Below are 27,883 nucleotides of genomic sequence, written 5' to 3'. Positions count from 1 at the left end.
ACATTTTTTTAATTCAAACTTCTTTCCGTTATAACAATGTAATGGCATGGTTGTGAGCATATTCCAGATGTATTCGGAAAGTGTTTTGCGATAGTGCTGTTAAAGTTCCATCAGGGAGAGAGAGGAAAAATAACGAAAGTACAAAAAAATAAATGATTCTCGCTATTCCAAAAGGTTATTTGTTCTCTGCGAATCATCGCCACCGTGGCAGAAATGACCGAACGCAAACTTCGTTTCGCTTCCTAGGTGACCGATAGTTTCTCCACATCGGTTGATCAATTTGATGTGCCTTTCAACAAACAGACAAATTCCTGCAACAGTATAAACCGAAAAAATTCACTTTAACAGAGCCCCTTAGAGATTGTTCTACCTTAGGACTTGCCTCCCAACAAGTGGCCACACGCTAGCACCAAAAATGCGCCCTGCAACATTCGTAAATTCATTGGCTGCAATTTATCGTTCGAATCTGTCTTTCGTTTCGCCCCGGAACCGTCCGCATCACAGTCGGAATTCGTAGACTTCGTGGAGCGCACCGTTTCCTCCGAGTGTGATATGCCTCCCTTGTGGCGCCCGAACATCTGCTCATATTCCGCTATGGTTATTTTCTCCACAATGCCTGCCTCGAACAGACGCATAATGCTGAAAATTCAGAAAGAGAGAGAGCATTGTTAATCGTTGATTCCGCACTCGAATGACACACATACACCTCGTTCAAGCTGTCCAAAAATGGGCACCCAATCTGCACGGCCACAGCAGAATAACGCGTGTACAGCTTCTCGCTCAGCTGAAACCGATTGGCACCGTAACGTTTGGTGTTGAAATATAGGGTTTCCCGTCCGCCGAACACGGCATGCTTGGGATCGCTCTGCAGCACACGAATGCCTTCCTCGACCGATTTGACTAGAAAGGAATCGTTTATCGCTCGCTGTCTGGTCAGGCGGTACAGCCGCTGCAATACGCCCGTAGAATTTACCAGGGCAGCATGGAATGCGCTCTGTCGTTCGACTAGTAGCTCATACCCGTCGCGGGTCATACGGTTTTCCAAACGACCGAGTGTATTGATAGGGCTCTCCCGTGCCGGGCGTGCCAGCTGGGATGTCAGCTGTGCGGAATAGACGTCACCGAGTACGTAGGTAGCGCACAGCCAAAGCAAGATAGAGAAGAACCTTGCCAGATGACCATCGAATGGAATGTTTGCCGCTGAAATGGGACCACCCGGTAGTTGATATTGTCCCGCTCTACAGTCCAGAGACTATATCAATATACTTACACTGCCGTAAGTACACGTTGATCGTATACCAAATGCAACGATCTAGGCTAGGATACTCCTGATGCTGGTTAAGTGTATCCGTTCGCCGTGCCGTGACACGCGTGTAGCTCATTTCCTCGATGTAGCGTAAGTTGTAGAAGGCTGGTTTGCGCTGCCGGAACCTCTTGCGGTGAACAGGGGGATTGCGTGAGGTTCCGCGCCGACTATGACCGCATCTCCATCGATAGGGCGTAGAGATGATGACATATAAGATAGGACCGGAAATCAAAATTGTAATAATTACCGGCGGCCACACCGTAATCTGAAACGGGCGTACGAGAGCTAGTGCTTCGTTCAGCTTGCGCGGTGCATGTGTTACAAATGCAGCCGAATCGGCCAATGTAAAGAACGAAAATTCCACCGCTTTCATCCTTTCCCAGGTCACTGCTACGTCGCCAAGGTACAGTTCCACCTCTCTGCGCTGCAGCATTCCCAGGGCGCCCGAAAAGCTGGCATTGTCCTCGGAACCGAGCGCAATTCCCTGAATCTTTTCCGGAGGCTCCACGTACTGAAAGCTGAAGTTCATCCGCTCTGCTATCAGCTGCATCAAATTGTGATCGCGTCCACCTTTCACCGTGAAGTACGTATCATCACTTTCCACCGTAACATTCTTTTCCAGCTCCATTTCGAACCCAACCGCCTCACTGTTGGTGCTGTTCGCCATTTCCCCCGCGTTGCCACTCACGTTTCCATAAACGATGAAATGCCACGGAGGTTTCTAGACGAGGGGGGAAAAACGGCACATCATACAAAGAAGGCATTCAATTGAAGGATAGCTTACGTGTATCACCGGAATGCTAAATATGCGTCCCTCAAAGTTTTTGTACACCTCCGTCGGGGCCGGCAGCAGTGGTACCCGTTTGAACGTCATATCGTTCCCATCGAACCAGTTTACACTCAACATGTCTCCACGATTGTTTGGTTTGGCTTGGTTGTAAAAAATGCGATAGATATTGCGCCGCGGATTAGTAATAATGGCCACCCGAAACGGTTCCTTCAGCAGGTTCGGGTTCAGCGTGGCCGGTAGCTGTGCAGCGCCCCAGTAAAAGATAAACAAACTCAGCCGATGTGCCAACCGTCGATCGATGATGTCCTGCAGCATGTCCTCCGGGTGGCAGAATATAAGCGATGTAATTTCCAGCGACTTGACGAGGTTTTCCTTAATCAAGCTGAAGTATTGTTCCAGATCGTAATACACGCAGGTCGGTATGTTGTGCTGATGGATCATCACGGTGAGCTTGTCGAGGCGATCGATTTTCGTTTCGTTTTGAACCACAATTACCAACGATTTCGGTGCAAGCAGGTTCACCATTTCCGAGATGCCTCTTATCATGCCGGACTGATTAGATCGTTCATTGAGAGCGATAAGATTTTTGCGAGCTGGAAATAATTAGAAGCCCAATTTAACCCCGGTGGACCCAATTTAACACCGGTAATCCCGATCCCTAGCCCGAGGGACTCACTTACCACCGCATACAAATGCCGTTTGTAAAAGTAATAGCACGAAGGAATACATTTTCTTTTGCCACGATCAGCTCAAGCTGTAACAGGACTGTAGGGATATACTGTTGGACGCGTTAACTTTTATACCACTCTTGTACACAGCTCCATCATGCCAGGAAGATATTCGCTTAAGAAACATTATTTATTCACAGCAAGGCGTGTCAAGAAAATAGCTCACAATGCCTGCGTGTCCATCAATCAATCAATCGTGTGAGGTTTGCAATTATTACAAAAGCTTACTAAAACCAATCATTCTTCACTGCACCATGCATTGTATTCCCCACGAGCAACACGCCAGTTCTCTGCGCTTAATCGTTCTCAATTAGTAGGTCACCAAAGACGATAGCAAGTGTTTAAGATTTTCGTAATATGAGAAATGAAAGGATTTTATAACGTTAGTGTTTAATGTCACAAAAGTCGAAGGATGAAACCTTCCCGTCTAAGGAAACTCACCGTCCAAAGTGCCCCGTCTACCAACGGACCGTATAGTCGAATCTACAAGAATACAAGGTAGTACAACCTGCTACCTGACTAACTCGACATCGCTGATGTTCATCCTGAACTTCAACACACGCGCGTTGGTAATGTTGGCAGGATGTACAACAACGATCATGTTCGAGTTATCTTTAGCGCAGTTATCGATAACGGGTTCACTCAACAAATTAACTACAACAAACCGCAAGCTTTATACATAAAGTACACCCATGAAGGTACAAATGTAGTGTTTAGTTTTATTTAATTATCTACAGTGCATAGCTTGTGTATACATAGTACTTTGCTCAAACAAATCCCGAAGAATGTATGTGATTCGTACTGATTTTTAAGTTTGGAACACCGCCTGGATAAAGCCTTGATATTTAGTGCGGACAACTGAGCGGCGGGCACATGCCCCCGTCGCATCGTACTAATGCTTTCGTACACACGACAAACATATTATCTATGATATATCACACGCTATAAAATTAACCGGAACCGGAGGTTACGGAAAGAAAACCCCTGAAAATTAAACACATTGAAGCGCATGTGCCGTTCTTTACCGCCCACTGATCTATCAGCAGCAGACATCCCGTTCGTTCATTTAACATCTAGAGTTGGAAAATACAAAAACTACATATAAATAAGGACATTGGTTGCGACATTCTTTTAACAGAAAAAATACGCCTTGTACCTTGTGGTTTTTAAAAAAGGGGGGCTAATTAGGGGGGGGGGGGGGGGAACAAACAATCGTGATCCAGTCAAAAAGATACGAATTAATTACCTTTACCGGACACTGATTCTTCGTTAGCCATGTTGAATCGATCGATTGATTGTAGATCGATTGCTATTGCACAATAAGGTTAATCGGAACCACCTTTACGAAGTAGCGCTTCTGCACCGTTCTTCTTTTCACTGTTGCCCTACGGTAAGGAGTTTATCGTTTGACTATGTACGCTTTGGCATCCATCGGGCAGAGGCTAATGTCGTCCGACTGAACCATCTCCAGCGCATTCAGTAGCGTCAACCGTGCGGAATAAATATCGTGCCCGTCGTCCAAATTGAGGAGTTTTTTGATGTTCAACTGAAAGATACAGGAAAAAGGATTGATTTTAGTGTAAAATACACAACAACATGCAACGATTACACTCGTACCATTCCTTCCATGTTTGCTTCCGAGCCACAGTCTTCGAAGTTGGTCCGATGAACGATCAGCCCTACGGGGGGAGACGCTCCTGCCGATGTCCGCCCGAAGTGGACGTGAGGCAGCTCACGCATGGCGACGAGTTCGATTCCCCGTTCCAGCGGTTCGTGCCGTACGCCGAACCCTTCCTTTTGCAGTCCCGTCCAATAGTTTTCGTTGTAGATAAGCTTATCCAGCGGGTGCAGTAAGCTTTGCAGCTGTGAGTGAGCCGGCAGCGTCAGATATCCGGTCGGGTAATCGGGATCCGGTTTGGTGCACGATTCTCGCGATTCAAGCACCAATCGGAACAGGTGCAACACCGGCAGATTGTCCTGAACGCCCTGCCCTAGCCCACGATCGTCATCGCGCGTCAGGCGACGATCTTGCATAATTTCCATCTCGCCCGAGCTCAACGATGAACCACCGAGTGGTTGTCCGCCCAGCAGCGTCAACCTGTAATAGTCGTCCTCGATGAACATGGTCGACGGAGCGGGGTAGTAGTTGGCTTGTATCGGCAGCTTCTGGAACCGTTTGCGCTTGATGAGCTGCATACCGTTCAGATCGGTGTAGAAAGTACTGCCACTGTTGATGTTTGTCTGCAGCCGCATCACTATTTCCGTATTATCACGATGCCCGATGTCAACCAGGTTGCGGATTTCTACACTATCATCGCGTAGAATGGTTTGATGTACCGCAAACGGTAAGCCGGCAGTAATGCTTGTCTCTAGCAGACCCTTCATAACCAGCACGATCGGTTGCTCGTACGTAAGCAGCGTAGCATTGCCGGCCGGATGGAAAAGGTATGCACCGCTCTTACCCGAGCTAAGCTGCATGCCGTATCGATAGAATTCTAAATGCACCGGCACCATCGCCTGATTGTTTTCGATCGTAAGCGATTTCAGCAGTCCTTTCGCGGTGAAAGCGGCACTTGTTGTACCGCCCTCCTCGGAGCGTAAGGACACTTCCATTGGCGATGCGTGGTCTATATCTTCCGGGTATCCGGCGGCCAGATTGACAGTAAACGGCGATTTGGAGAGTATGATCGCTTTCGTAAACGTGACGCCACTGAAAATGTATTAGAATGATCATTTAGTGAATGCACTAAAGCTAGTACCGGTGATAATCCTGCGATACTTACAGCGATTCTTCAGCACTGTTTTTAGAATTAATCGTATAAACGCTCAATCCCAGCGGTGGAACATTTGCACGAAACAGCAGCCTGTACTTCGTATTCGATGGTTGCGGTTGACTGATGCCGTCTGGGCGCGTGTGCCACGACCAAACCGGTGCTATCTGACTAGGCACTGTACCTCCGCTGCCATCCTGCACCGTCACGAACGGACTGACCACATAAAACTCGACCACCTCGGAGCGTGTGTGGGGCAGAGAGTTGTGTAAAACCACCTGTTTGCTTGGTAACTCGTCCCCCAGTATGATGGTCGGTCGCACACTGTCCGATCCATTGACCGTCCGTGAATCATCGATCGAAAGATAGCTAAATGACGGATCCGGATGATACACCGAGGGTTTTGTGAGCATTCGATACACAGCCTGCTGCATGACGAATTTACAGTTTTCTATTGATCGGGACATGCGCTGCGCATAGTCCTCCATCACGTGATCCTTGGCTGTGCCCGTAATGCCGTCGTGGTGCTGAAACAGCGAAAGTTGTCGACGAGCGTACTCCAACCGATCGGCCAACGGTTTCCACTCGCTAGCCGGTTCCCACACATTCCAGGCGTGCAACATTTCCGCCGAACGAATGTAGTGTAACAAAATGCGATCTTGCCGCTTGTGGTACGGGCGCGACGTGAAGTACCCGCTCCAGTAGTCCTGATTCACGTCAGCGTACGTGAAGAAATCTCCCGTAAGTGATGGGAACTGTTCCATCCCATTGACACCACTGGTGGCCCGCACCGCATCGAAGTAATCCTGCAGAGTGGCAAACTTGGCCTCCACATTCAGCGACGGCTCATTGTTGATGTAGTCAAACAGGCGCTCGAAATTAACCTGCTGTGCTTCCCATTCGCTGCTGGTAGTGTACCGGAAGTCATCGCCGAGAGGAATCAGCACGTTGCGCGTTCGATACAGTACGGACTTTTTGCGCCACTGGTCAACTATCATCTCTGCCCGCTCGGCAACGTTCTGATCGTTGATGGGACGGGGCGGCACGTTCCAGGGGCAGGTGAGACCCATGCCCGGTAAGCGCTTGAAGTCAAACTGGCAGCAAATCTTAGGATCGGGACCGCACGTGTGCGGCACATCATATGAATAGAAGGGCATCATGTGCGTGAAAAGGTCCGTATCACCCCGCGTGTCCCACAGCTGGCGCCAGCGAAACTCGAGCTGCTTTTTCAGTGCTAAATTCTTTTTCACAATGTAGTGCGTGCGTTGGATGAGCAGATTCTCAAACCCGGAATGCTTCAAAATGTATGGCATGGTGGCAGATTGGCCGAACGGATCGATCGACCAGCTCGACACGGGTGTTACGTTGAGACGCGTCTTAAGCCACGTTTGACCTTCCGTCAGCTGCAGCAGCATCGAGTACCAGTGCGAGTTTGCCTCATCCGACATTACCCATCCGCCCGTAACGAACTCCAGCTGGCGGTTCTTCACCAGCCGCTTCACTATGGCCTTCTGCTCGGCCGCAAGTTTATCGTACCATTGCGCGAAGTAGCTTATTTCTGCCCAAATGAAGCGTAGCCCCGGATTCTCGTCCAAATGCCGGAGCATGTTGGCGAAAATGTTTTTGGTCGATCGCTCGTAATACTCATCGAACGTCTGTATCCAACCGGGATCGTTGTGGCTGTGTGGAACCACAAACACGTGCAGCTTGTGGTGACTGTTCCACTCGCTCGGATGATACTTGATCGGCCAACCCTGTTTCCAGACGCCCCCATCGATGTTCTCAAACGATACCTGGTCGTACAGATTCAACATTTGCACGTCCGGCTGGGGTATGATGTCTGTGCGGAGCGCACAAGTTCCAGCACCACCGCCGTTGGCATTTATGACCGATTCTTTCATCATCTCGCGGTCACCTAGCAACGGTGCTTTATCCAGCACCTTGCTGTCGACGTACGTATCATCACCGCCGCCGCCGTCTACCGCGCCACGAATCGTGTCAATTTGCTTTCGAATATCGCCAAACTCCTGGTGATGTTTGTTCAACCCACTCTCGAGCTGTTTTATTTTGCTTTCTAGAAACGTTATATCTTGCACGCGCTGAAACCGGTAAACGAGGACGGGACATGTAGCATCAGTTTGTAAAGAGAATCATACTCATACTTACAGTCCGTTCGGAAACTGAATAATTAAGCACAACATAGAGTATTAGGAAGAAGAATACAGTAACGCCGCATAGAATAAAGGCGAATTTTCGTCGTATCCGAACCATGCTGGCACGTCATCAACACCTCACCGTTGCCAGTTAACACCGGTATCCGGAGTTGCTGCTGCTGCTACTACTGGAAGGAAGGAATATGAAAAAGCACAGTATGAACCACTTGTGTTATCAATCCAATAGCGTTATGGTCTTTGGGCAATATGAAACGCGCTATCAGCACCACCTAATAGTCCCCGGTTCTAATTTTCACTTTCGGAACCGGGTGACTACTGCCTGCGGTACACAGCGATAACAACATGCAAATTGCTGCCATTGTTTGCGAATTTTCTTGGGAAGTACATTTGCCCGAACCGGCTATTTGCGCTATCCTTTGCTTTAACTGATATGAAAGTTTCTTCATCCTGAAATAGGGCTTTACAGTCAAATAACAGCACAGAAACCAAACAGCAACACACCTTAAATTTTGCCAAAAAATGTGTTGTGAAAAGAGCCAGAAATCGAATTTCTCACAAAATGTACAAGTGTTTGAATTGTTTTTTTTTTCTCCACTGTCAGCCAAACGTCACTCGAAGCAAGACATCAACAGAACACTATGGCACCACAGGCTGAACCGCAGGCTCGGTTACAACTTTTGTTTCAGTTGGATGATTTTATTTATTTTTTGTTGTATGGAGTGTTTACTAACCAATTCTACTTGTAACAATTATTTTCATTGGGGCGTACTGTGTTTCAATTTAACGTAAAGCCAAATATTTTTGGTTGAAAATCCACCGCTGTAGTACAGAGAGAAAAGCAAATTTGAAAACAAATTTGGCAACGTTCAAGTTGTAGCCTGTTTTGACACATTGACGACAACTAGTTTGACAAGAAGAAAAACATCAAGAAGTTCCCGATATCCCGTTAGGTGGTGCGACGAAGATGGCGAAACACTAACGCGAAAGAGATCACACTATGAACGCGAAACTAACACGAAGAACGTAGAAGACACCTCAGTTCTATCAGCAGAATACAAGATACAGGGTTGTAAAAAAAAAGGTTTGAACAAAAATGTCTTGCCACCGCTAGAGGCATGCAAGTGTGGAGTGAGAAATGTTTTTTCCGGTGCGTTTCTGAATAAAGTGTTGGTTGCACTTTGTGCGGGGCTAGTGTCGGTGCCAGTGAGTGGAGAATCGATTGCGGTGGACTTTGCGAAAGTGTCTTTCGTTGGCAACCTTTGCGGAACCTGCAACATACAGCTCTCCGTCGTCGTCGTCGTCGTCGTCGTCAGGAAGAAGGGTACAGACGAAAGCAGACAGCGGTGGCAGCAGGCGGTGTACAAAGCGGTGGCGATGAAGACAACGGCTGTGGAAGAAACAAGAGTTTGACAGCAAATGACAGGCAGAGCAAATAGGAAGAAAGAAAGTGGTGAAAGAACTACTGCTCTACGCGAACGAGTTAGTTTAGAGTGAAAAAATATTTCACATTGCATTGCAATCTATGTGAATTGTGGGCGAATAAAAGCAAGCAGAAGCACATGCGGATGGTGACCATCGACGGAGAAGGAAAACACGCTCGAAACAAGCCTCCGTGCGGAGAAAACAAGGGGCAGCAAAAATGTGCGATGTTTGCTCCGGTTTTCTAAATCTTCTTGTTTCATGTAAGTATATTGCACGCCGTCCAAGACACTCTTCGCTGACAGCAGCTTGGTCGTTGTCCGTGGTCGCGTTGCTGGTGGCCAACACCGTTGCCGTTCCCAAAACAACGAAACATGTTTTGCGGGAGGCGCGTTTTCTAGAAAAAAAAAAAGGTCCCCACAATATTCATTTTCTACTCCGTTGTCTTTCTCCTCCTTCTAGATGAGTCCAGATTAAACGGAAGCAATGACACCGATCAACCGGTGTTTCTGCAGAAGCGCGAGGTGGAGGTGGTGCTTAACTATATCCAGACGTGGCCGAACAGACAATGCATGTGCTGTTACCGGGATGTAAAGAACTTTGAGCGGTTCAACCTGGTTGTGCAGGGCATAATATGCTTCACCGTCTACCAGCTGAAGAACATCCGGAAGCTGTTGGCACAAAATCTGCTTCAGGCTTCGACGAGTGCTGCAGGCGCAGGGGGGCAGGCTGGGCCGAATGCTCCGGAGACAACAGCATCGGTTAAAGACGCCACCCCAGCAGCAGATAGAGCCGACCATACAAAAGATGCCAACGATAAGACGGTGGTAGATGAGCAGCAGGAGCACACGAATAGGCCGCCAACCGTCGTCACACCAGACGGTGGGAAAACGGAACTCGCATCAAAGGAGGCAGAATGTGAGCTTGGAATGGCCGCGAAGCTGGCAGAAGCTGAAGACGCGAAGCACGCTGACAAGCAGCAGTTGACAGTACCAGCAGCATCCAATCAACCGGCGATGGACGAAGCTTGGACATTGCTCGATGTGGAAAAGCTGCTGATTCTGGTTTCGAAGGTGTTTCTGCTCAACTTCCCGCTATACGTGGCCTACAAGCATAGTGTGCACACCCGGCTGGAAGATGTATCACCGCAGGAAGTACAATCGTTGAGTTTGTTCTGTGATTTGCACGAAAGTGAAATATCGGCCTTCCTGCTGCGAAACGTGTCGCTGTTTTGCAATTATGCCGGGTTTGAGGCGATGATGCATTGTTTCGATCAGCCCGGATTGCCGGTCTCCACCGCGCATGCCATCACTGCTACGAGCTCCAACATTAAGCTGTGGATTAACTATCGCTCAACCGTGCAGCTGTTCATTCCGCTGCGCGTGAAGGTGCTGCAGTACATGTGCCGTTTGTCCGATCAGGATCTTCGATCGCCGGCCACCAAATCGATGGCCGATTTCATGTGGACCGCTATCAAGGACCCGTTCGACACGCAGATTACATTCGATACGGAAGGATTGGCGCTGGCGTTCAAATATTTCACATCTTCCACGCTGACGATGCGGTTGGCGGGTATGGCGCAGATCAATGCACACATCAATATGTTTAACGATATCTGCACCTCGGAAACGGTGTCCGAGGTGGAAGCGGTGGGGCTAAAACTGGCCAATTGGCTTTCCGAAAACCAGATCATCTCTCACCTGTTCGGACCAAACCTGCACGTGGAGGTTATCAAGCAGTCGCACATTGTGCTTAACTTCCTAGCGGTTGAAAATCAAATCACCGAGGAACACATTACGCTGATGTGGCAAGCGGCCCAGCTAAAACATTGCTCCAAGACGATATACGATATTTTGCCGTCACTGGTCAAAAACCTCGCACCCAAACCAGCCACACATCTGTACTCGCTGCTGTGTCGGCTGGATCCAAAAGAACACACGGAGCAAAGCATCTACATTGCGTCTGCACTGACGAAGTTAATCTGGATGCGTGACTGTTCGCGACAGACGCTTATCGATATGAGTAAGTCGACCGGTGCCACTGTAAACGATATGGCGACAGGACGCGCGGACTATAACGAGCTTCCGTCCAGCTCGGAGAACAGCGTAAGCGTAGATGGTACGAACAGCGAGGATGAGCATCCGGAGGATGATAGCTCCGACCCGGATGTGCCATCGGTACCGCCGGTGGTGGTAGCAGGGGTACATAAACCATCCGGTCCTATCCTGCGAATGGGGCCAGACCGTGAGGGAGAATCGGACAATGGTGCTCCTCCCTGCAAGCAGGCACGCCATAAAATTTGTTGTGATGAAACTACTGATGGTAAGTCCTGTTGCGTGGTTATGTGTGCGTCGATCTGTGTGGAATGAAACATATTTTTGTCTTCTACATTGCAGACAGCATCAAGGTGGAACCAGACATCTACGATGTGCATCAGAGAATCAAAGAAAAGATGTAAGTTTTATTCTGTACCGAAAAGTTACCAAGTAGTGTGGTATCCACTTATTATGGAATTAATATTATAATTATTAAATCCCCAACAGAAGAATTCCTCTCATGACACGTTCGATCACTGCCTTCAACGAGGACGCTACCAGCAGCGACGAATGTATCGACGTGGGTGAAGCGTTTTTGTTACGCAAAAAGCTTCGCAAAAAGCGCCGTAAAGTGAGTGGACTTACTCGCAAAGAGCTACAGGAGCTGCAGGAAAGTGTATCCGACGTGGAGGATAGCGATCTGCTAGCTGCGATGCTTCCCGACAGCGACTGCAGTGATAACAACCTTCAGACATCTGTATTGCGCCACATTCAGCAGCAGCAGCAACAACAGCACCAGCAGCAACAGCATCATCACCACCATCACCATCAACATCATCATCACGGTAGCCCGTTAGGACCGGGGATCGTTGGTATGAGCGATCGCGAACAGCAGCTGGTAGTTGGCCAGGCAAACAACAACAGTCTCATGAGTGCCGCTTCGCTGAATGACGATGTTTCCAGTTTTATGGGCGCAATGGGCGAAGGTCGTTTGATTAACTTTCTTAACGCAGCGGATGCGGCCGATCACGACGGTAGCTGTTCTTCGCCAATGAGCAACAAATCGGAAAAGAACATGGCTGACTTCGATGACGAGGATTCGCCGTGCGAAGAGGAACTGGCACAGTTGGCAGCACGTGCCGAATCGCTGCATCAAGGATATCCCATCCAACGGCCCCGTTCGATCGGAACCGTTGCCGGACCGTCAGCATTACGCGCTGGTGGCGCTGGTGCTGGTGGAATGGGCTTGATGAAACAACCACAACAGCAACATTCACCTCACCAGCAGCTCTCGCCTGGAATGCATCGAATGGGGGGTGCCACAAACAATGGAGCGATAAAGATGGCCAAAGGAGGAGGGTCTACAAAAACGAAGGATATTCTGGCAGCAACGGCCGCTGCGGCAGTGACTGCGGGTCCGGTGGGAACAATGATGATTGGCAATCCTTACCGGTTTCCCGACGTTTGCCAACCCGGCAATACCTTGCTGTGGGATCTTCTTCAGGACGATAAGATTGTAAGTAGCGGTGAATTCATTAGCCAAAGATTCGTTACATTTTTAATGTTCCATCTTTCCCCCCCTTTTAGGGTCAGTTGGGTGAATCTATCGCACTGGAAGCGGAAAAGGTGCTCGGTACCTTGCTGTGCTTCCACACGGACAAGCACATTCGCACACGGTTCATCGAAGGTTGTCTGCAAAATCTGGCCGAAAATCGTAGTGTGGTGACGAGCTTGAAACTGCTGCCCAAGTTGTTTGCCTCGTTCCAACAGTTCCGCGATGTGACGACGCATCAGGTTGTGCTGTGGTCGGAACGGCAGCATCGAATGATGTTTCACTTCTTCAACAATCTGAAGCACTATTCATCATCTGTCCGGAATAATGGTCCGGCTACCACTGGCAGTGTGCAGACGACGGATAGCACGAATCTGGGTGGACCGCTCTACTCGCATGTGACTCAGATCCAGGTGCGCTTGCAGTTCCTGACGTCCGTGTTTAGCGATGTTGGATCGCCGCGTAGCTTCCGATTGACATTGAATCAAGTCGACAGCTTGTGGGCATGCCTTGCCAACGATGCAGAGTGCAGCGATTGCTTATTTTCCTGGCTGCAGGGTCAGGTGAAGGGTGGCGATACTCATGCGCTCGGATTAAACGCTATCCAGCACCTGTACATGAAACGGCTATCGGAGTTAAAACCGGAAGGAATATCGATGGTTGCTTTGGGTTTATTTCAACAACTGTTCACCCTCGGCCGGGAAGAGCTCTTTGGACAGCCGAACGATGGCGCTGAACGTGATCGAGAGATGGACAACGTGGGCATGGAGCACTTGTGGAAGATAGCGCTGCGGGCGACAAACACCGATGTATCGCTGTCGGCCATTCAGTACATCAACACTTACTACATGGAAAAGCAGCTGAAGTACGAGCATCAATTTGTGGCCCAGTGTATGAACCATCTGTCACAGGCAGTCGAAGAGCTGAATCAACACTCTGACAACAATGGACCGGCGACGGAGTATGCTTTGATGTGTGTGCAGCGTGCGTTAATGCTGTTGAATACGCATCTCGATACATTTCGTCGGCGATACGCCTACCATCTGCGTCGTTGGGCTCTGGAAGGCAAAGACATCGGGGCATACAGCGCGCTGCGTACCGAAGGCCCTGGACCTCCGATAAGGATCGTGCTGCAACCGGCTGGCGTACCAGACAAATCGTTCCTCAACATGCACGCGAGCGATCTGGTTGCCGATTTGAAGGCGGAAATTGCGAAATGGTGGGAAAAGTATCAAGGCGGCGTACCACCAACATCAGCACCTCAGTCCAAGAAGGCCCAGACCGCTACTACGAACGTGGTCGTTGGCAGTGGTGGCAGTGGAGAACATAGTGCTAGTGCAGGCAGTCCGGCAGTTGTTCCTGCGCTTGGGATACTGTTGAACGATGGTCCGCTTCGGATCATAACCCAGGGCCAGGAGATAACGGCCGAGTACGATGAACGCAGCTTGGCCGATGTGGGTTTTAAGGATAATCAAATGGTGTATGTGTCACTGGGCGGACGTAGCAGTGGCAGGAGACGCGAACAGAACGAAAACCCATCGATGCAACCTCCACCATCGAAGGATTGTTTGCCGACGCTGTTACTCTTGAAGCCACCATACTTTGAGCAACTGTTTCGATTGATGCAAACGTTAGGTGATATGAAAATCAGCATCACCGGAGAGCGCTGCCAACCGAACACCAAAGCGCAACTGCTTTCGCGCCGTGTGTGGGACATTCTTGCAATGCTGCCCACGTGTCCCTCCTTTTACAGCACGCTGAAAAACCTTTCCTTTAAGAGTCTACCTTCCACTGCAAGCGGTCAGAAGGCGACCGAAAAGCAAGAAGGAAATGGGAGCAACAAGAACCAGGCCAGTGGTGAAGACATAACAGAATGTTTGGCAAAGGAAGGTGATCCACTGCTGTCGGGCGGTGGTTGTTACACGCTAGAGGAAATTCTTGACCCATACAACTTGCAAAAGTTCATGTACGCATTGCACATCGTGGAGAGTTTGTGCAAATCAAAGTTTGTTGGAAACTGCTGTGGCGGCAGTAGTGTACCCGGTGCAACAATGCACCAGCAGATGAAGCCGTTTGTCGACGGCGGTAACAGCAACCACCGTAGTGCGCCCGGAGTTTCCGGGACAAGTTCAAAGTCGCTGTCGGTGAAGAATCAACTGAAGTTAAAAATTTCCTCTTCAAAGTCATTAAAAATGCAACAGCAAAGCAGCCCGCGACAGCAGGAATCGGCCGTTGGTGTTAGCAACAATCGATCGCCGCCAAAGGGAAAACGGTTAGATTTTGCCCCAACCTCGCCGGGCCCGGGTGTGGTGAAACCGACGCCTTTGTGCAGTGAGGACGATCGAACGGTCATTATGCCACGAGTGGATGGAAGTTTGGAGAACAAGGAAAACAAACCTCACCTCGATGGTGCTTCCTGTTCATCAAAGCCAGACGAGCAACTAACGGTGACGACGGTACCACCTCAAGCTGTGGAATGTAGTCAGGAAGGCACCAGTAACACCCAGCAAGAATCATCGGAAGGATCGGAGGAGGTTAAAAAGCAGGAAAACATCAACCTGGAACCGACGTCGGCTAACGATCCTAACGAGCTTTCCGGTGCCACTACCAGTTCTACTACGCGCGTAGTCGAGTGGAGCGATGAATTTATGCGATGCGGCGGTTTGGCCCATCTGTATCGTATCTTTCTTTCCGGTGTGCTACAGAAATCTACCGACGGTTCCGACGAAAGTGAACTGAACGAATGGCGTCACGATTGTTTGGCTTCTCTGTTGCGAATCATGTGTCTCCTGGGGATGGACGAACTGAAAACGAATGAAGCGGAAGGCAATGCGATTTTAATTCCGCCCCTGAATCGTGAAACGATGGCATTGTTCGAACCACGGCCAACGCTGGAACGAATCGCATCGATCCTCAACGAGGAATCGCTTCCTGTAAATCCAAACCTGTTCAAAACAGGTATGTTCGGCCGGCCGCAGGTCATACATTACGCGATGAATCTGCTCGTCTGCTATGCCCATTCCTGCAAGGAGGTGCGCCGATTGCTGTGGACCATCGAGGCGAACTCACTCTGGCTGCAGCGTTTGATATTGGATGACCCGGAACCGGCGGTTCGGCGTGAGGCTTGTGCGGCCCTTTACCGGCTGTGTCTGGGAAATGCACAAACGTACTACGAGTTGATGGCACCCTTACTGTCCAAACTGGTGGCACTTTTGCCACTGGCAGAAAATATGAAACCACAATCGCTGAACGGTGCGACCAGCTGCGGTATCTATGGAGCGCTGTTGGCGGCTGCGGGCGACGAAGGCAAGGAACCGTACGGGCCAGCGTGTAGAGACTATTTCTGGCTGTTGTGTCGGCTGGTGGATGCCCTTTCGCCCGAGCTGCTGAGAGGCAGCAATGGTGGTAACTCGGCGAGCGAAGAACTGCAGCCACGGGATGCAATTGGATTGGATGCTATGTGTCAGCAGGTTGCTCGAAGCATCCTAGAACGAGACTATCTTGAAAGCCGGCACGGCAGCCCTGACGATGGTTTGTTCGGGCTGTTGAATTTAATGGCCAATTTGCTGAAGTTCGATCCAGGGTTTAAGTACAGCCTCGCTGGACAGGAGTTTATGATCAGTGTGTTTTGCTGTCTGTTCGAGTTGCCGTCCCCGGAGGACCGTGAAAAGCCGAAGTGCAAGAGTAATGCGGCACGGGCAGCTGCGTACGATTTGCTGGTTGAGATGTGTCGCAACGCTCCGAAGAACTATCTGCTGCTGCACGGGAAGCTAATGCAGCAACACCGTGCCGGGCCACATTCGCCGTATCCATGGGATTACTGGCCACAGGAGGAAGGTCGTTCCGAGTGTGGCTATGTCGGGTTGACGAACCTTGGTGCAACGTGCTACATGGCGTCGTGTATTCAGCATCTTTTCATGACACCACAGACGCGCGACGCAATCCTGTCCATCTCGACCGACGCGCCGCAAAAGCACAAAGCAACGCTGTGCGAATTGCAGCGCATGTTTGCGTATCTGATGGAGTCGGAGCGGAAAGCGTACTGCCCAAGATCGTTTTGCCGCGTATACCAGATGGATCATCAGCCGCTTAATACGGGCGAGCAGAAGGATATGGCTGAGTTCTTCATCGATCTTGTTTCGAAGCTGGAGGAGATGACGCCGGATCTGAAGAATTTGGTGAAGCGCATCTTTTGTGGAGTCATCAGCAATAATGTTGTGTCCTTAGTGAGTTTTTGGATCACGTCACTTTCCCCCCCTACGGGTTCATTCGGGGTGGCTAAGGAATGCACCGAGCCAACCAATAGTTTGACCGTTAACAAATTTGAATTTGATATTTGACCAACGGTTGAACTAAAGACTTGTACCGGTGCATCCTACCCATGTACAGGGGAGTGGCTTTATAATTGTGTTTTTGTTGTTGTTTTCCTTCTTTTGTAGGACTGTGGGCATGTGAGTAGAACGCTGGAAGAATTTTATACCGTCCGTTGTCAGGTGGCCGATATGCGTAATTTGCACGAATCGCTCGACGAAGTTACTGTGAAGGATACGCTCGAGGGCGACAATATGTACACCTGCTCGCAGTGTGGCAAAAAGGTGCGTGCCGAAAAGCGTGCCTGTTTTAAGAAGTTGCCCCAGATACTGTGCTTCAACACAATGCGCTACACCTTCAACATGGTCACGATGCTGAAAGAGAAGGTGAACACACACTTCTCTTTCCCCATGCGGCTGGATATGTCTGGCTACGTGGAGAAAACCCTGATGCCGCATCATTATCAGGAGGAAAAACGGAAATCGCAGATGCGTCGTTCACATTCCCGGAACGTCAGCGAATCGTCAGCAACAGGCGAGGGGAATCCGGCTGGAACGTCGTCCGGGTCGAATGACGATAATAGTAGTAGCAGTGCTAGCAGTAATACTAGTGGCAGCAGCAGCAGTACTACCGGCATCATGAGCACAAGCAGTGAGTGTAATGCGGCGAGCAGTAACGTCAACAAAACAAACGGACCTGCAACAACGACGACGACGCTGGACAAGCAAGAACCCGAAGACGTTGAGATGAGTGCTGCTGGTTCGGATGAGAAAAGAAGCGAGGCCGACAGAACGAACGAAACGACGACGAACGGTAACCTGAGCGACAGCAGCAATGGTGATCTGCAGCGTCAGCAGCAAACGATGGATGAAGAGGAATCGGAAGATTTCAACGAGAACTATGAGTACGATCTGGTGGGTGTTACAGTGCACACCGGAAATGCTGACGGTGGGCATTACTACAGCTTCATCAAGGAAAGGAATGAAGATGGCGATCCGAATCACCAGGAACGCTGGTTTCTCTTTAACGATGCCGAGGTGAAACTTTTCGATCCGTCGCAAATCGCGGCGGAATGTTTTGGCGGAGAAATGACGGTAAGTTAGGATGTGAAAAGACAGAAGAAAAACTCTTATTTTTTATGTTTTGTATTAACGCTGTATTGTATGATTTGTATTTCCTTTGCAGAGCAAAACATACGATTCGGTAGCGGAGAAATATTTGGATTTTAGTTTCGAAAAGACTAACTCAGCGTACATGTTGTTCTACGAGTGGCGTTCGAACAAGGGTAAAAATGTACAGCGTGACCAAGTCGATCAACAACAACAAGCAACAGCGTCTTCGCCTTCGACAGACACACCACCAGCCGGTGCATCTAACAGCAATGTAGATAGTGAGAAAAAATCTTTCCCTGGCAGCACGAAACCCTCAATGAAGTCTCAACCAATTAAAAGTTCGATGCTATCCTCCAGTGCGACGATGCCTGCAAAAGAGGCTTCCAGTAAGCAGTCAGAATCAATGCTTTCCCCGCCAACGGAGGCCAACCTGCCAACAGGGCCAGACATTGTAAAAATCGCAAACAAAAAAACAGGAATTACGCTCTCGAGTTCGAACACTTCACCCGTGGCAAAAGCATCATTTTCTTCGACATCGCCGCAACAAGCGTCGGACGCTGCAGAGTGTGGATCTTCCTTTAAAGCTACATCGAATAACAACCAGAATGCTGCAATACCAGTGCAAGAGAAACAGCTAGAATCCAGCAAAAACGGTGATTCCACCGCTGCAGCACAGGAACAGCTGGCAGCAAATGTGGAGCCGCCATTGCAGGAACGTCATCCGTCACCTGCGTCTGCAGTAGCAGCGACACAAGATGCAACAGCAAGTAATGAGCGCGATCAAGAGACTGAACAACAACAATTTATCCAACAACTTAGTGAAGTAGCTAAAGAAAGTAATAACCTAAGTAAATGTGATATAGATACTAAGCTTGCTAGCACTGCTAGAATACCATCGACGATATCATCACACCAGCAGGAAGTTGACGTGACATCCACCAGAGTAGTTAGTCCTGCGCCAACGATAGCGTCCCTTGCCAGCACTGCTTCGCTGTCGCCAGCATCCACCGCATCGACGGCATCCGTCACGTCGGCGTCCACGGCTGCCATTGCACCACCACCGCCAACCATCAATGTACCGACGGCTCCTTTGTCCGCACCGGTGCATCCGCTGATCGTGCCTTTGGCAGGATCTTCTTCCGTCGCATCCTCTGTATCATCGGTGGTATCATCGTGTATGGTGGGAGCGTTGAGTGGGCCCGGAGGACCACCGTCGGTGATAGGTTTCCAAGGGTCGACATCATCAGCACCGTCACCGTCAGCTATGCTGCATCATGGCGTCGGAGCGGAACCTGCACCTTCATCGTACTCGTCAATATCATCGCTTTCTGCGCTAACAGCAACTGTCGGTGGCAACATAGCGCTGCCGATGGCAGCCGTCGTAGGACCTACGCCAGGGGGTCCGGGTTCTTCCTTCAGTGCTGTTACATCGCACGCAGCTGTGTTACAGTCGTCGAGTTCGCCCGGTTGCTCAAGTGGTAGTGGTTCGGGAAGTGGTAGCAGTAGCAGCAGCAGTGGGTCAGGATTAGTGATGGTAAATCGAATCAACCAGTCGATCAAACGGCTGCGGCATCGGCCTTTGTCCAAGGAGCTAGAAGAATGGATATGGCAAGATAATCGGCATTTTCTACAGGATCGAAACATCTTTGAGCACACGTACTTTAAGTAAGTCTTTGCTTTGGGCTTTACTATGAATTCTTACAATATATCAACTCTCTCTTCTCTCTTCCATTGCAGCTTTATGTGGCAAATATGTGGTCACATACCTCAAAGCTTGCTGGCGCTGCCGGACATAACGAGTATTGCTGCACAATTATCAGTGTCGTTTTTTATTGAGACATTTATACATGCAAAGGAAAAGGTTTGTTTTTAACTTAGAATACCTTATTGAAACTATTTAGAATTTTAGCTACTAATAAGTATCCTTTTACCTTACTCTCAGCCGACCATGGTGTTGTGGGTAGAGTTGTTGACGAAGCAGTTTAATGCCAGTCAGGAAGCTTGCGAATGGTTTCTCAGCCATATGTCAGCAGAACCTTGGTGGCCCGTACAGGTACTAATACAATGCCCCAATCAAATGGTTCGCCAAATGTTCCAACGACTTGTGATCCATGTAATTCAGCGCTTAAGGTAAATACTGGCTTTAGGTCGATGATGCTTGCCGATTGGTTTGACCATTTATTAATATTTGCCTGCTCTTTCTCAGACAAAGTCATTGCAGTTTGTATCTGAAGGCAGAGACCGACATGGATGGGAACGAAATAATAGGAAATGTATCCTGCGTGACACGATTCATTAAATCGCTCATCATGCTGATGGAGCATGGTGCGAAGGCGCACTCGAGACATTTGTCTGAGTTCTTCGGTTTGCTGTACGAATTTTCTCGTATGGGCGAAGAGGAAGCGCTGTTTTTACTGCGCATCAACGTGATACGCAGTGTTGCCGATTTTTACCTCGGTCACAAGGGACAGGAATGTGTAAGTTACAAATTTTACATCTATGCTGACGGGTTTTATGTCATAAGTTTCCTTATTGGCGTGCTATCAGATGGATGCAAATTCAGACAACGAGGAAAACTCGTCGGACGAAGCGCTCACTGTCGATAAATCGCGACCAGCATCGTTGGATAAGATGATCGCCTTGGTGGCTTCACTGGTGGAACGATCCCGAGGACCGGATTTGCGTTTGCACTTGTCCGCCCGCGATTACAACGCAATCGCCGGTGGCAAAGGATTCCCGTTCCTGTACCAGCAGATTAAGGACAACATCAATCCACAACAAACGCGCCATCTAATACACGCACTGTGTCGCTGCGACGAGCGGCTGGCTAGCCAAATTATAGCAATGCTATTCACGGCCGTCACCAAGCATACGGAACTGTGCGGACCGTTCTTCAAGCTCATTACCCTGCTCACGGAATCTTCGGGCGGTCCGCCCGGGCTTCCGTGCTTTTCGCAACTAGTGCTGCAGCGTGTGTGGGATGCTGCCGAATACTGTCCGCAGTCCGCCCTGGACTGGTTAGCCGTGCAGGCGCCACGCAACAAGATCGTTCACAACTGGATCCTGCAGTCGGCCGACAGCTGGGTGGAACGGTTTTTGCTGGCTCACGGGAATGCACGGGTTCGAAATGCGGCCGCATATCTGTTGGTGTCTCTAGTGCCTTCGCAAAGCTTCCGGAACAACTATCGGGCCACCTCACACCATAAGCTATCGATACACGTGTTTCAGCATCGTGAAATCTCCTGCGAAGCACAGCTTATCCTGCACACCATATTGAATATGTTGCTGCTGCTGCTGCGCTCTGCCAGAAATTACACGGACATCAATCTGCATGGCACGAGCAAGTTTACCGCGTATTTTAACCTGCTCACCTATTGCCTGGTTTCGAAGACGGAGAAACTTATGGTAAATTGTTTGGTAGCGAAAGAACCGCGAACAAAAACCGTTTAATGCAATGATGTGTTATTTTTTCAGGTTGGACCACACTTGAGATCTCTGTGGGATCTGTTTCACCCGCGGTTATCTGAGCCGGCTGTACCCGCACATCACAACAAACAGGCGTTACTAGCGTTTTGGTATCAGGCAACCCTGGACTGTCCAGAGAATGCGAGCCTCGTGGCAAACTGTCCAGATATAACGAGAAACATTGCATTTAACTACATTTTGTAAGTACCGTAGATGTAGATATAGATCACAGACCGGGGTTCCAATCTCATCCGGACCTTTCCCCCGAAGTGTGGACAGACTATCCAACTACGTGGTATCATTAAATCTAGTAAGCCAGAAAGGGCGGCCAAAAGAAGAAGAGATTCATCTTAATGCGGTTTTGCTGTAATAATTGTTCCTTAAAGCTGTCAATCTCATTGCACATTTCGGCCGTATAATGGCTTAATAAGCGACACAAAATGTAGCTTATTTAAATTCACCTAACATCTAACTAAATGTCTGCTTCCTTCCCTAGAGCTGACCATGACGATACGGAAATCGTGACGTACAATCGGGCCATGTTGCCAGTATACTACGGTTTGCTACGAATGTGCTGCCAACAAAGTCGACTGCTTACCAGACAGTTAGCAGCGCACCAGAATTTGCAGTGGGCATTTAAAAACATTACGCCACACCCGACGCAGTATCCGCTGGCCGTTGATGAGCTTTTCCGCCTGATGACGCTCTTTGCTCAACGCCATCCCGATGCAAGTGAAGCCGAGCAGCGGGACGTGACCATCTTCCGTCGAACAACGCTAACAGCCTACCTGAATGGCCTGGATGCAAGAGTGTCCTGGGGTACGCTCATAGCCGCACTGCGCATCCTCGTGGACAACGATGATGATCGGTTGTATGTGGTGCTGAACGGTGGCATAACGCTTTGCTTTGACGCACTGCACACGCTGCACTCGATGTACCACGAGGCGACCGCTTGTCACGTTTTCGGCGATCTGCAGGAGCTGCTGACGGAGCTTATTTTACTAATCAATACTTTGCGCGCAAGCAGCCGTGAGCAGAAAAAGCGCCCTCAGCCAGCGTTGATGAAGGGTCTGCCTGACGCCGTCCGGCGGTTGGCAACGTTGCTGAACACATTCAATCCACCGGAGATGCGTAATCTGGCGTTGGAGGTGCTGAAGGAGCTGGTAAAATGTGCCCCACCGGATATAATCACGACCGTGTTGGTACCGCTGCTGACCAGCTGTCATGCACCGCACGTGCATCATCTGATTCATCCGGCGAACAGCATGGCCGGAACGGTTGCGGCGACAACATCCAACGCAGCCACCTCAGCAGCTTCCACATCATCATCCATCGGTCCGCTTGGTTCGTACTTTCCAAGGCGCGGTATGAAGGCGGCCTGGCCGCCGGTGTCAAAGAATACACCCCGTCCACCGAAGGCAATGATCCAGATGAACATTCCACAGGCACAGATATGTGAAAAGGTAGGGTAGGCAGGCAGTATCGATTAAGTTTGAAGTGAGGAGCAATGGACTTTTACCATTCACATGTTTCCTGTCCCATTCTTTCCACAGGGTATGGACAAAGATTTCGATCTTGCGCTCGAGCTGTTTTATCGACCGTATCACGAATTTCTCGACATCATGTTCCGCGTTGCGGTGACCTCCAACCACTTTAGTGAACCGTTAGTTCACCTCTCACTGCTAACCGGGATTGAGGCGGTTGTGCTGCACTTTAACATCTTTGCCAAGTTTTGGGTTGGAATTTACAACAATAAAACCACGCACCGGTAAGTCGCAGTAGCTAGCAAGCGCCGTCTTAACTCCTCACTCTAACATACATCACATTACTGTTACAGATACGCCGAAATGCTCATAAAAAATCCACTACTGATCGATTACATCGACAACGTATTGAGAGACGAAAGACTGTCGCTAAATGATCCTATAATAGCGAATTTTATCGAAATATATTATCCCAAGGTAGGAAGGTAAAGGTTGCGCCGATGCAGCAAGGTTAATTGCGCACCCCGTTCACTCTCGTTTTAGATAAAGTCTCGTCTTGTCGTGCCACGCCTGCTGGAATCCATCTGTCAGCTATTGCCGGACAAGAATAATCTGGAGGATATTTGTGGCGACCTGCAGGCGATTCGAATCATCGGACAGCGCACGGGAATACCGAGCTCGGTGAAGAGTGCGCTACAGAATTCGCTGCACGCCGTTTTGACAAAGTTCAAGGATGAAATCTACAGTGACGGTAAGTACGCGACGTTGAAAGCCCATGACCGGGGGTAGTGTACGATGATAAATTTTTCATTTTTATTCCTAGAAGAAATTCCTACGAAAAAACGGAAGGTGACTGTGCCCCACATAACGATACACCCGGTCGTACGATCGCCATCCGCTGCTACCGCTGCTCAAGGAATGGAGGGTATGCAACCGACAGCAGCAGTACAGGTGGCCTCCTCAAGCGTGCCAGACGGATCGATGCCAAAATCCACACGGCTCAAGGAAAGTGTACCACCGTCCATCGAAATCACCGTACAAAGCGCACCAGGTGCTGGCAGTGTGATAAAACTGCCGCCCACTAACACAGAAACTCCTAGCTCGGATACCGAGCCTCGAAGCGAATCCGTGGCGTCCACGAGTGCTGCAACAACAGCACCGGCTTCGGGAGTGCAAGGAGCGGTGGAAAGCAAGCTGCCATCGAGCTCGGCACAACAGCAGCAGCAGCACAGCACTGGCAATGAGAAAAACATTGAAAGTGGTAGTGAGAAGATCGGTGGTGACGATCAAACCTCGTGCGAAATCATTGGCCCAACGGTAATGGCAACCGGTACAACCGGAAGCGACCAGAACCAGCTGCAGCAGCAGCAGCAGCAGCAAAAGCAGCAAGAACAATATCTTCGCAATTTAGTGAAAGACATCGAGAGCCATATTGAGCTAATATTCGAATGCTTGGATGATGATGATGAAGGCGACAATACCAACGAGGCCAACATTCAAAAGCCGTCACATGACGAAACAGATGAGCGGAAGCTCGAAACGAGAAGAAATCCGGCCACGAAGGGAGCGAGCCCAGCAACCATTCTCCCCAACAAGCATGAGCTGGGTACGACGTCGACAAAGCGGCAAACTGATGTACCGGAACAGCGGGACGAGGTCTTAGTAGTTAGCAGTAGTCACAGCGCTGGTTGCCAGCCTTCGTCAGCAGTTGAGCAGATGGCAACCGGAACCATGGAAACGGAAGAACAAACTGCCGTAAGACATAACACAGATGGCGAACGAGATGGCAACGATAGTAACAGTAGCAAGCTGCAGCAAAAAGCGATTGTACACGAAGCAAAAGAGTTGGTAACAAGCCCTGGATGTGGTGCTGCAGCTGAAGAGTCCACTTTCGGACGGAAGGGCACCGACCTGGACCATTCCGCTCGCAAACCGGAAGGGCGTCTCGATGGAGACGATGGGGAAAAGACGCCGCTGAACGCTGTGTCGATTGAAGATTGAACGGTAAGGGGCAGACAACGGCTACAGAAAGGAAAACGGAAGGTCAACTGGTAAAAGTTGGTGCTAGTATAAGTGGCGGATAAGCAGCAGCAAATTACCGATTGCTCATACACTTCAAGCATCTGTGGCAGTGTGGTGTGGGATGCCGTCGATCGCTTGATTGGTTCGATCGAATGAAATAACGACGTTCAAGCGATAAACCTTAATTTCTATTTGTTCTAATTTGTAAGTTTCGTTTTCCTCGTTTAATCATCCACCTATAATCCATTACCGTGATTCTGGGAACACATTATCATTATAATTATTATCATTATTACCAACATTTACTGCGTGCTGCTTGCCTACTTGCCGCGATTCAGTTGAGGACCGATGCGGGTTGGGCGATCCCTCCGCCAGTCCACAATCACGAAACACATCACCATGGACTGGCCGAAGAAGTCTCCGAAGGAACCTAGTTCGCTTTGAGTTGAATTGCGGGTCACGAATGGAATAGGGGTAGGGAAATGGAAAAGAGCACACGTAATTATGATTAGAGAAGCAGACTTTGTGATGAATTCATTTGAACAATTCGAGCGTCAATAGAACTTATTTTACGACGGACTGCGAAGAAGGGTGAGCGTATGCTTTACTTGGCGTACGCGCTTACGGAATAGAGGGTCAGAGTTGTTGGGTTGGGAATGGAATGGTGCTGTATGCAAAACACTGTACGAGAGGAGGCGTTCAGTGTGAGTGAAATGTAAATCTTCGTAACGGTCGAATCAGTCGATTTGGACACACAGGCTCTACATTTCTATCTTTGCGAATACACCCGAGAATACAGCAAAACACACACACACATACATTCATGTACAATCGATGTAAGGTTTATATTTTTACAATTTTAACGACTTTCTTTCCCTTTCTGCCCGTGGGCACACAGTGACTTACCAGAGAGGCTCCGGATTTCGCGAGCGCGTACGGTGAATGTACTTGCTCGTTGTGTTATAGTTGTTTCGAACACGCGTTAAATCGTTCATTTTGATGTCGTTTTTATTGATTTGAATCAGTTGCAGCTTGTTCGCGTCATTGCCCCCCCCCCCCCTCCTTGTATTGTACCTCCCTCGCTCTCTCTCTCTGTATCTCTCTTTGGTTCGAGATCATATTTCATTGGAAGGTGTGTGTTCAGGCTAAGAAACGAACTGGATTAACCGTTTTGCACTTACGAGGATAGAGACGAAACAAAAGAGAGTGTTGCCTGTGCTAAACGGCAAGAAATCGTGTACGCGAGCGCGAGGAGAGATATCTTATTTATTGTAAAACTAGCTAGTCTAAAACTTTCCTTTTTTCTTTATTACCCTAAAGCAAGTTTTTTTTAAGTTTCATTTATTAAAACTATTATCGTAAATCGATGGTAAAAAGATGCGATGGGATTGTGCGATATTACTACACACTGTATCGTTGTTAGTTCACATCCGAAGCCTTAAACGTAAGTCGTCGTCTTCCCCCTAGGATTCGTGCATACCGAGAGCACTTCAAACGTCTGCGTTACGGAAGGCTACTCTTTTTGACCTGCTCTATTGCGCCTGTCTATGAGACATGACCAGATCATTAATTCGATCCCAGGAAGCTCGATCCAAGGGGTGCATTCCTCCTTATCGACGGCTCCACTTGATCCAGCTCTGCTCATCCACAACTCCCGTACCGAATGGGTCGCTCATGAGCTCCTTTCTGGTAGAGTACTGCCATATATGGTCCTTTGCACCGCTGGCTGATAGAATTGTCGTCCTCCGTGAGTTTATTTATTTATTTATTTATTTATTTATTTCTTATTGTCCGCCAATGATGGTTCAACAATTTTCTTTAACACTTCAAGGAAAAGCGAGGATGACAGTAGGATTAGGTGGCAAGGAAAGAGGCTTCACGAAGACGGACACGAAAACGAGACAAGGGAACATTATAGTCGAACAGGTGAAAGCACTTGTTGAAAGCCGATAAAGCTCATAGCAGAGGATCGTTCGAACCGTAGCGGGTGTGACGGGATGGGATATAAAAAGGAGGTCTATCGCGGAGGCGACGGGAAGGAGCATAAAGGGAGAACATCAGGAGGCAGGAGAGAATGGACATCAAATTTATTTAACAGGAGACCTGCAATGAAGCTAGCACGGATATAGAAATGCCTATCCTCAATGGTATCTAGCCCAAGAAGACGACAACGGACTGGATAGGGAGGTAGAGCAAGTTGATAACCGTAAAGGAAGCGCCGAACAGCTACACGAGTGAATTTACGCTGAACGCTCTCCAGTCTGGCCATCGCAGTGGAGCCTGGGGGAGACCAGACTACGGCCGCGTATTCCAAGGTGGATCGCACCCTCCTCCAGCGGTACAGGGACTTCAAGCAGAGGGGATCGCGGATTTCGGACGATAGCCTAATGATCAGTCCCAGTGATTTATTAGCCTTAACCTTAGAACCTTAAAGCCTTAGCCTTAAAGAATTTAACCCAAGACACATACCTGCAGAAGACTACTGGACGACGTAGTGCGCCAACCTGGGAAAGTACGTAGAGTCCATAGTAAGCCCGATTCTCCTGAACAAAGGCGTGAACATACCTGTATTCCTGAACACATGCTTGCTGAATTAATACCACGTGCCGTCAACTGATACTCTGCTTGCCACCGAACGCCCAGAGTTTTGCGTAAGCAGATGTCGATGGTTTCAGCCATGTCCAGGAGTTGGACAGATTGAGTGAAAATAAGG

At 49.2% G+C, this 27,883-nt stretch overlaps 4 protein-coding genes across 7 annotated transcripts; 1 reads left to right on the top strand and 3 right to left on the bottom strand.

The window, feature by feature from the left end:
* Window positions 1–50: 50 nt before the first annotated feature.
* Window positions 51–2,945, bottom strand: LOC118503463 (ionotropic receptor 40a). The gene is made up of 6 exons (XM_036036749.1): window positions 2,777–2,945; window positions 2,091–2,689; window positions 1,271–2,027; window positions 705–1,200; window positions 383–639; window positions 51–311 (listed from the first exon to the last, which is right to left on the bottom strand). The coding sequence occupies exons 1-6, from the start codon at window positions 2,823–2,825 to the stop codon at window positions 163–165; spliced, it is 2,307 nt and encodes a 768-aa protein (XP_035892642.1). The 5' UTR covers window positions 2,826–2,945; the 3' UTR covers window positions 51–162.
* Window positions 2,946–3,500: 555 nt separating this feature from the next.
* LOC118503462 (alpha-mannosidase 2) lies at window positions 3,501–8,398 on the bottom strand. 3 transcript variants are annotated; one of them, XM_036036748.1, is made up of 5 exons: window positions 8,271–8,365; window positions 7,762–7,936; window positions 5,608–7,694; window positions 4,442–5,534; window positions 3,501–4,370 (listed from the first exon to the last, which is right to left on the bottom strand). In XM_036036748.1, exons 2-5 carry the CDS (start codon window positions 7,864–7,866, stop codon window positions 4,224–4,226), a joined length of 3,432 nt encoding a protein of 1,143 aa, XP_035892641.1. In that variant the 5' UTR covers window positions 7,867–7,936; window positions 8,271–8,365; the 3' UTR covers window positions 3,501–4,223. The 3 variants fall into 3 exon arrangements, 2 of the variants coding, with proteins under 2 accessions (XP_035892641.1, XP_035892640.1); XM_036036747.1 differs by having other exon boundaries at window positions 3,517–4,370; window positions 7,762–7,933; window positions 8,271–8,398; XR_004905186.1 differs by lacking the exon at window positions 8,271–8,365 and having other exon boundaries at window positions 3,527–3,897; window positions 4,071–4,370; window positions 7,762–7,933.
* A 289-nt stretch (window positions 8,399–8,687) lies between these two features.
* Window positions 8,688–25,991, top strand: LOC118503460 (ubiquitin carboxyl-terminal hydrolase puf). 2 transcript variants are annotated; one of them, XM_036036744.1, is made up of 17 exons: window positions 8,688–9,451; window positions 9,651–11,510; window positions 11,585–11,642; window positions 11,732–12,740; window positions 12,812–17,002; window positions 17,216–18,181; window positions 18,273–19,864; window positions 19,937–20,060; window positions 20,142–20,329; window positions 20,406–20,676; window positions 20,747–21,604; window positions 21,674–21,864; window positions 22,161–23,127; window positions 23,218–23,432; window positions 23,502–23,625; window positions 23,692–23,899; window positions 23,975–25,991. In XM_036036744.1, the coding sequence occupies exons 1-17, from the start codon at window positions 9,409–9,411 to the stop codon at window positions 25,147–25,149; spliced, it is 14,040 nt and encodes a 4,679-aa protein (XP_035892637.1). In that variant the 5' UTR covers window positions 8,688–9,408; the 3' UTR covers window positions 25,150–25,991. The 2 variants fall into 2 exon arrangements, with proteins under 2 accessions (XP_035892637.1, XP_035892636.1); XM_036036743.1 differs by having other exon boundaries at window positions 8,689–9,451; window positions 23,972–25,991.
* Window positions 25,992–26,654: 663 nt separating this feature from the next.
* On the bottom strand, window positions 26,655–27,844 carry LOC118503471. The gene is made up of 3 exons (XM_036036768.1): window positions 27,736–27,844; window positions 27,640–27,674; window positions 26,655–27,554 (listed from the first exon to the last, which is right to left on the bottom strand). The coding sequence occupies exons 1-3, from the start codon at window positions 27,751–27,753 to the stop codon at window positions 27,188–27,190; spliced, it is 420 nt and encodes a 139-aa protein (XP_035892661.1). The 5' UTR covers window positions 27,754–27,844; the 3' UTR covers window positions 26,655–27,187.
* Between the last annotated feature and the right edge of the window lie 39 nt (window positions 27,845–27,883).

This window comes from Anopheles stephensi, chromosome 2 (assembly GCF_013141755.1).
Source record: "Anopheles stephensi strain Indian chromosome 2, UCI_ANSTEP_V1.0, whole genome shotgun sequence".
NCBI lineage: Eukaryota > Metazoa > Arthropoda > Insecta > Diptera > Culicidae > Anopheles > Anopheles stephensi.
This window is presented reverse-complemented; position numbering and strand designations above follow the sequence as displayed.

Coding starts and splice junctions, on each gene's coding strand:
- LOC118503463 (XM_036036749.1), bottom strand. CDS start 2,825: ATGTATTCCTTCGTGCTATTACTTTTACAAACGGCATTTGTATGCGGT. Junction 2,028..2,090: donor TTAGCATTCCGGTGATACAC/GTAAGCTATCCT, acceptor CCCCTCGTCTAG/AAACCTCCGTGGCATTTCAT. Junction 1,201..1,270: donor CAACGTGTACTTACGGCAGT/GTAAGTATATTG, acceptor GTCCCATTTCAG/CGGCAAACATTCCATTCGAT.
- LOC118503460 (XM_036036743.1), top strand. CDS start 9,409: ATGTGCGATGTTTGCTCCGGTTTTCTAAATCTTCTTGTTTCAT. Junction 11,511..11,584: donor TTGTGATGAAACTACTGATG/GTAAGTCCTGTT, acceptor TCTACATTGCAG/ACAGCATCAAGGTGGAACCA. Junction 23,900..23,971: donor GGATGAAATCTACAGTGACG/GTAAGTACGCGA, acceptor TTTTATTCCTAG/AAGAAATTCCTACGAAAAAA.
- LOC118503462 (XM_036036747.1), bottom strand. CDS start 7,866: ATGGTTCGGATACGACGAAAATTCGCCTTTATTCTATGCGGCGTTACT. Junction 7,695..7,761: donor ATTCAGTTTCCGAACGGACT/GTAAGTATGAGT, acceptor TACCGGTTTCAG/CGCGTGCAAGATATAACGTT. Junction 5,535..5,607: donor AACAGTGCTGAAGAATCGCT/GTAAGTATCGCA, acceptor ATACATTTTCAG/TGGCGTCACGTTTACGAAAG.
- LOC118503471 (XM_036036768.1), bottom strand. Junction 27,555..27,639: donor CGTCCAGTAGTCTTCTGCAG/GTATGTGTCTTG, acceptor ACTGATCATTAG/GCTATCGTCCGAAATCCGCG.